Genomic DNA, 8,231 nt, shown 5'->3' with positions numbered 1-8,231 from the left:
CAGGATTTGTCACATTCCATTATTGAAGATTTCCCTCCCTCCACCTGAAGAATTCCAATGTGACTTGTTTAATACCTAGTCAGAGTAGGTTACAAACAGTTTCAAGCACAATTTGTTCCTGTTTTTATTCCCTGCTCACTGAGTTATGTGCTGTTAAACATTTCCAGAAGACTGTCAAAATGTAAGCATCCTGAGGTTTACATAGGCCACACCATTAAATAACATATAAGCAAAAATTTTAAACATTGTTTTCCAGCAATGGTAAATATTTTAGCTAAGTAAAAACTGAAGCTTGAAATGCAATAAGCACTTAAATGATTCCTTTCTGTGCCAGAATTCTTATTTTCCCCTGTGCAACGCTGGCTGCTGGGCTTAAGGCGACCCCAGGGAACTCAGCAAATGGTTGTGGGTTATGAGGTGTAGCATGAGCCTGGCGACAGCGTGCCACCCAGCCTCAAGAAACCCAGCCACGACTGGAACCCAAGAATCAGTGTGTTCCTTTTGTGGTCAACTTTACATTTTTTCCCCTCCTTGAAAAAAAGACTGCTACTCAAGTCAAGCTCCCCCACCCCAGCCCCCAGTCCAAGGGCAGAGCTTAGAGACTCCAGGGCTGTCAGCACAGTGAGGGCTGGTCGCCTTGGCGGGCAGGCCAGCATGCAGGGGTTACACGTCCTCCGTGTTGAGGGCAATGACTGAATGCGGGAACAGCAGCCACACCACTGACGTGTTGTGCTGTCACTTCAGGAAGAAGGAAAACCCAGAACAAATTTTCCGTGGTTTTCACCACAGGGTGATTGCAGCCCTATTCAAGGGATGTCACAGGCATGTCACCCACGGAGCAGAACTCAAGATGGAAATTAGCTTCCTCCAAAGTATCTCAAGTCACAGCCTTCTCTCCTCCCCCAACAGAAAAATCCAAGGATTTTAAGGGAACACAGACGTGTGACTCTCTCTACTGGCTTCCAGGTGCCTCAGCTTTCTTATTTTCTAAAGAGAATTGCCCTCCACTATGGGCGAAGTGTAAGTGAAGACAAGATGCTCTCATCAAATACAATAGCTCTCTAGGAAGCAGCCAGTGATTTGGGTCACTGTTCTTAGCCTGACGAGGTGATCTTTATATTTCAAGCCAGTGAAGAAAAGGAACACAAAGATACAGACTCCATGAGTTTTCTCCACACTCAAAAAACCAAAGCTGGAGTGTGCTTTATTATAATTCCATTCAAATTCTAAGACATATTTGGATCTTTGTGACTCTGGTCTTTGAAAAAATACAGATAATTGTTTATAGTTCAGAGGTTTCTGCCATTTAACACATTAGGTGGGGGTTGGGGTGAGGGTGGAAGGGAAGGGGTTTTCACTTTGGTTTGCCAAATAAACGTGACAGGAGCCATGTCCCATTTCTGCTGAAGGTAAAACTTTTGTTCCCTTAAGAGACTTATGGAAGGTGTTGACATTTTTCCAATTTTGAACTTTTTAACTTTCAGTCTCTTATTGACCTATAGCAACATGGAGACGTAATAATGGTTCTCTCCTAGGCAGGGAAATTCTGGAGACTCAGAATATTCACACCAACTATCAATATATTAATCACTAGCCCTCTTCTGTAGCATAATCACAGTTTAAGAAAGGCTCACATTCTGGCCAAGACTAGCTTCTTTCCCCAAATATTTATAGCACAAATATCAGCAAAAACCATATCCATATGGTATATGGTTTTAGTATGAGCAAGAGTCAGAAAAGATTAGAAATTACAACTGATTTCATACCAGTTTTCATGCCCGACTTCCATGGAAACTTTACTATTAATTCTTATAAGAAACTGCTGCAAGTACTGGGATGACTAAGACAAAAGTGCCAGTTTGCTAGCTTTTTTGCTTACCTACGGTTAGTTTCTCTTCACTCTGAACCATGGTATAATGAAAACGAGGTACTCACATTACCTTGAAAAATCATGAAGATACATAAGATGCCAATACAAATATATCCCCCTCAGGATGAAACATATATAATCCAATGACCATTACTGCAGTCATCAATACATGTCATGCACAAGGACACACAATTGAATGGCTTTAAAAATTGTTTATTTCCACCTTCACAAACACATTGAGTCTGAACATTATGCAAGGCAGCACAAATTAAATAAAAATCTGAATTAGAATATATTTGTCTTAGACATGATTTAAGATAAAGTAGCTTTTAAAAGCAAGTGGGTGCCAACTACAAGGGTCGGGTGGAGATTTGTGCAGGTACCGTCCAGAGAGTACATGTGTTTTTCTACAGTATTTATTGGAGCAGCAGGAATCAGCATAAGTGCATTAGACAGTTATCCAAGATTAGTGTATCCAGGAGCAGTGCGATGCCTCAGAGTTTCTTTGTCCATATGATAAAATGCCAAAAGTACTTCCCTGAAGTGCAGACTTCCCTTGGTAGTCTTGGTACCAGTAACAGACAAGAGTATGATTACTAAACATCTTCAATGTGGTTTCCATTACAAAAAAAACCATGTTTCACATAAAAGCTTCATAATATAATCCAGAGACAGCATGTTTAAAATGTGAAGCTGGGCTATTTCTGATAATTTTTTTCATTTCTTCAATGTTTTTGACTTTTATAAATATGCACCCAGTTTACTTCCAGTTTAAACACACACAAAACACTTTGCTCCGAGCACCATGATTTGCTTTTCACAAGCCTCTCCGGAACTATATTCCCAGCCCAAGGAGAAAAGCCCTAATTTCTATTCATACTTGTACCATCTCCCAAATGATTTTAATGTTGACCAAACCCTAGCAAATGTCAGATATAAACAAAGGTTTGTGGGCTGAGGCCCAAATAATATTTATTAATAATTTCACAATGATCAGGTTAAGAAAGCACACAAAAACTGAAGGTTTTCCCTTCATAAAAAGCCTAATTTTGAATTTAAACAAGACTTGGAAGTAAAAAGAATAAAATGTTGCTTCAATCCAAGATACAGCATTCTTTACTGCAGTAACAACAAAGCTACAGCCATGTCCTGGGGTCGGTCCTGCTATGGCATTCCACTGGTAACTTTTGAGGTAGATGCTGACGGCTTGAAGAGAGGTAGGTAAAGTCCAAATTTGTTTTCAATCCCTGCAAATGTTGCAACGGCCAATCTGTAGCCCCCGACATGATCAGGATTGGGAGCAGGCAGTACGATCCTGGATTTAGGAAGTGGCTCTGAACCCATGGGTTTTCTGAAAGAAGAGAATGTAGAGGGAGAGTCTGAGTTTTGTTTTTGTTTTATTATTTTTTTTAACTTAGTAAACACAATTTTCAAAAACTGTTAAAACATGCAAAATAAAGGCACTTTTCAGGTCTAGTTACGTGTATGTTTCTCTCTGAATAGAGCTTAACGTGACTCTGACAGTTTCATCAATATTTTCTATGGCATTGTAAGAAATGGACTGATGCATCTTTCTCATGACAAATGAGTATCAGAAGGAGCAGAAATTCAGAGATGAAGCAATACTTACACTCCCCCAAAATCAATGTAGAACCATCGCTGTAGCAATTCATAAGTCAGTAAAGTTACCCCAAACTGGGGTGAGGATCGAAACACACGAGCTTTGAAAAGAAGGGGAAATAAATATAATTAGATTTTTAAAAAATTTATCTGATACCAAATGGTTAGTTAAGAACAAATTATTTCCATACCACCAGCTCCTTTCCACAAAGCTTTTGGACCTTCCTCCCGCAGTATCTTTCTAAAGCAGTCTATAACTCCGCTGTAAGTGGTTTGGCCAGCCCGGGCAGCCACCTGTAATCTCGTCTTGATAACATCAGCAGGGGTCACTAAAGATGCCGCAGGCATACCTGCAGGAGAGACACAATACCATCTCAGTATGGTCACATTTGCACTATATAAAAATAACTGTGCTTTGAATTGCTGGTCGTGGAAAGAAAGTTAAGAATCAAAAGAAATGGGATGCCGACTTCACTGCCCTACATGGGAAGCGCAGCATAGCTTGCCTGTAGTGACGGAGGCTCGACATACTTACACCTCTGCCGTCCCAAATCCTCCAACCTTCCTATGCTGAAAGAGTTGTAGTAATTGGAATTATTTATCAATACCATTACTTTAAGCAGTTGAGAATAAATGGAAAATGTGGTTTTATTTAATTTACTTGCTTTCCTGTTGAAATCAGAAGCTTATTTGCCAAGTTATTAGGTCCGAAATTTCAGAGGTGAAGCTCGTTATGTGTTTCCTCTTCATGCCTCTCTGTGGCTGCTGGCGTCCCGGGAGGTGCTTTCTCTCACACATTCAACTACCTCCTGCTTCCTACTTCTCTAGGTCCACCTAGGGGAGCAGCTGAGGGTGGGAGAAGGAGACTTCCGCTGATAACACTTTAGGATTCCCTTTTCCTAAGACTGACGTCTCCAGCAAAATATTTGACAGAAAGCTTAACATTTACATTGGCTGATAATTGAGGAAAAATTCCACAACAAAAACAAAAATGACCCCAAATTACCAATGGGAAATTTTTCTACAGTTGTTTTATCCAAAATGGGGCAGCCCATATTTAGATTTTTTAAAAGCGAGACTGTACTCAGAAGACACTGTCTCTTATGGTTTTATTACTTTTCCATTATGAACCTATTCCAAACCAAATTGGTCAAATGCAGATGCATAAATCTCCTTTGCTTTTTTTAAGGCTTAATAATTCTGTAAGAATTTCTGTCCAAACCAACATGGTCTGGCTCACAACTACATCTCATCCTTCTAACAGACAGCTTTAAAGTTATAGAGTGTGTATGCATGCGTGTGCAAATTGCATACTACAAGACTTACATTTATATTACGAAGTAGTATCTCTTTCTCTTTCACCTTTACCTAGCTCCTCAAACAGTAATGCTAAGTAGCAGTTTTTATAAAATGCATCACAATTTTGGTTGCAAAAAGCTCACTTTCTATCCAACACTTCACTGGGTAAGTCATATTAGATTTCCTATTAGCTTGGAGGAATTATTTTAACTTGGAGCCAGGAATTTATCCTCCAACATAATGGAAGGAAACATGAAAAATGCTTAGAAACCCACTGTGTTCACACCACCAATTTTGTTTTACTTCCTGGTTTAGAAAGAGTTTAGCAAGAGTCTGCTTTAGAAATGCAATAAGAGCCTCCTCACAACATCGGAGTTTGAAAATATGGGGAAATAAATTATTTATGGCATGTCAGTGTGAATGTGAGAGAAATACAATCAATAAAATGGGCAAAAGAGTTTCCTTTAGTTAGGATAGTTTTCATAAACATTTCCCTGTTATGAAAAAAAGAGAAGACAACAATTTTGGGGTGGGGGGAAAGATTAAGAAAGATACTAACTAGTTTAGTGGAATAAAAATGCCAAAAGAAATGTGTAAGATACTTAGTAAATTGTCTGGAAAAACTGGTTGGTGTGGGGACTGCTGGAAATACGGCAAACTGAACCTGACCCCGACCCCATCGTCTCCATTCCCAGCCCCCGTCTCTAAGCAGATACATGCCAGGACCTAGAAGAAACTGTGGATATACCAGTGGACAGGAGATTTCTGGTGTGGGTGATTAACTTGGAGATTATCAGGCTGGAGAGAGCTTGGCTTTCTGAGATCTGTTGTTTTTCAGGGACAGCGCTGGATAAAGTTTCCAGCGAGTTTGCCTGGTCTCTCCTAGCTTCCCAATGGCAGGGCAAGGCTGATCAAGGGGTCTGAGTTTTCTATTTTAAAGAAGGGAGAGCTAGAGGAGACAAGGAAAGCGGGGGGCTTCTTCGAGGTAATAAGAGAATGGATGGCAGGTGACCATCTGTACAGACGAACCAAAAGCAGAGACACCTTGTTATCTACACCTTTGTGACAGGAACAATTTGGGATGTTCTCCAGCCAACACAATGATTGTTTCCCTTCAGGGAAGGCCAGCAAATGGAGAGTAGATCACTAACAACACAAGAAAACACAACCAGCAAAATAACAGCTTTGGGTCATCATTCATCATCCATTTCCATAAATCCCATTATTATTCATAGCAAATAGTTTATTAGATATAAAGGTTAACGTATTCATTGTTATTTTGGATAAGAGCTTTCCAAATCTCCTTTGCATCCTTATCTATATCATCTGATATGTCAGCTTCTAAGAGAAAATGTGATAAAGTTTCTCATTAGGAATGAAAAAGTATGAAAAGTTCCCTTCATACTTTGTTTTTTTTAAAAAAAAAGATTTATTTATTTAATTCCCCCCCCTCCCACCCCGCACCGTGGCTTTTTTCTTGCTGTCTGCTCTCCGTGTCCATTTGCTGTGCATTCTTCGGTGCTCCGCAGCGCTTGCGGGCGAGCTGCCTTCACAAGGAGGCCCAGGGACGTGAACCCAGGGCCTCCCATATGGTAGACAGGAGCCCAACTGATTGAGCCACAGCTGCCTCCCTCTTCATACTTTTAAGAGTTTAGCTTTTTAAAGACAGTATTATGTTGTTAATAGAGTTTGATGACAACTTCTCCTTAGTGGATTATCTTTAATAAATATGTAACACCCCTCCCTCCCTGTCCTTCTGAATATTCTTTCTAAACAAAGAATTCCATTTAATCTGACCTTACTATTGCTACACTTAATCTCTGTTGGCATTGCCTAGTACCTATTTTTCAATCTGTTCTTTCAATCTTTCTATGTCACTGTTTTCTTAAGCTTCATAGAGCTAGATTACCTTTCAAAACTAGTCTCAAGGTGTCCTTCCCCCACCAATCCCCAGCAGAGGGCTTGAACCCATTCACATTTATTATAGCTATTAGACTGGTGTCTGGTATCCTATATTCTATTTTCTCTGCTTCTTGTTGGTTCACTTTTGACCTTCCCTTTTCCTGATTAAATCCATTTATTTAAATATTAAATATATTATTACATGGGTGTCTATTTACAATGTATACATCTAGTTAGCATTTATATCTTTCTCCAGCAAAGTAAGAATTCTTGCACACGTACACTTTTGCCCTTCCCTTCCTTTATCTGCCTCCCAATAACCCTTTCTGTATAATGCATATACCAATATCAATAATTATTTTGGATGTACTCATAGATTTTATGTTTTTTTTTTAATTTTTTTGAGGTACTAAGTAGGCAATCCTTTTCTTAATTTTCAAGAACTTACTGATTGTTCCTTTCCAATCTCTCTGAGGACCCAAATTATAGTTCTTAAAAGTTCCCTTCTTTTCTGTGAACTGCCTGCTTTCTCTGTAATTTTTTCTGTACACTCACCTTGATGTTCCTTCATGTCTAAGGGCCTTAGCTGTCTACTGATATTCAAGTTTAAAGAAGAAGTTGATTAGTATACTACATGCAGATGTTGGGGCTAATCTACTATGCTCTAGGTCCATTTCACTCACATGCCTCTCCCATTTCTAGGGGCTTTGTGAAATGGGTAAGGTCTCATCTGGGTGAGGGGCTAACACAGGCTGGCATGGCTGAAATGAGGAGAGCTTCACTCTGGAGGTAGAAGATTTTATTTTATTTTCTTCTTGGGCAGAGCTGCCATTAATGGATTTTTTTTTCTGTAGATGTCTGGCATAACCTTAAGCCCTGCCCTGCTCTTTTCATTTCCTTACACTTGCCCTCCCCAAGCAAGTGGCCTCTTTCTGTAGAACACAGTTCTAGGCTTTTAGCCTGTAGACAAGTGTTGCCTGAAGCAGGAAGGGGGTGAGAGTGGGAATGGGGTGTTATTGCTTAAAGGTTTCAGTTTCTGTTTGGGGTAGTGGAAAGTTTTGGAAATAGATAACGGTGATGACTACACAACATTATGCATGTAATTGATGTCACTAAACTGTACAGTTAAAAAAGGTTAAAATGGAAAATTTGATTAATGCAAAAAAAGAAAAAAAAAAAAAATATATATATATATATAAGAGGAGGCCAAGCCTGGCCTCCCTGCAGCAAATGTGGTTTTTTGATTCCTGTTCATGACTGACCCAAAAACCTCCATGTACCCCCACCCCACTCCAGTCCTTCTACTGTTCCCTCAGAAGTTAAAATTCTCTGGTTCTGCTCTTAACTAAAGTAGTTCTCCTGCCGGTGTTTTGGGCTGTGGCATCTTCTTTCAGTCAGTATGGTTCTGTTTCCTATTTGTTAGTAATCCTCAGAGTTTTAGTCTGCTGGGGGCCAGGTGCTAACAGTTTTTAGTGCCAATAAGGATTTTTAAAAATTGCATTTTCTGACATCTTAAGGTATTTTGGAAAAAAGGGATGGA

At 39.7% G+C, this 8,231-nt stretch overlaps 1 protein-coding gene across 2 annotated transcripts in view; it reads right to left on the bottom strand.

Annotated features, from left to right (window-relative positions):
- Positions 1–2,067: 2,067 nt before the first annotated feature.
- Positions 2,068–8,231, bottom strand: part of SLC25A13 (solute carrier family 25 member 13) — a 185,142-nt gene continuing 178,978 nt past the window's right edge. For both annotated transcript variants that reach the window (XM_004470737.4, XM_071215167.1), the window contains 3 exons: positions 3,682–3,840; positions 3,501–3,591; positions 2,068–3,221 (listed from right to left, as the gene is read on the bottom strand). In XM_004470737.4, the coding sequence (XP_004470794.1) occupies positions 3,035–3,221; positions 3,501–3,591; positions 3,682–3,840 (437 nt within the window). In that variant the 3' untranslated portion in view covers positions 2,068–3,034. The remainder of the gene's footprint in view (positions 3,222–3,500; positions 3,592–3,681; positions 3,841–8,231) is intronic.

Source organism: Dasypus novemcinctus, chromosome 5 (assembly GCF_030445035.2).
Source record: "Dasypus novemcinctus isolate mDasNov1 chromosome 5, mDasNov1.1.hap2, whole genome shotgun sequence".
In the NCBI taxonomy this organism is placed as follows: domain Eukaryota; kingdom Metazoa; phylum Chordata; class Mammalia; order Cingulata; family Dasypodidae; genus Dasypus; species Dasypus novemcinctus.
Note: the sequence above shows the minus strand (reverse complement) of the source record. Positions and strands in the feature narration are given on the sequence as shown.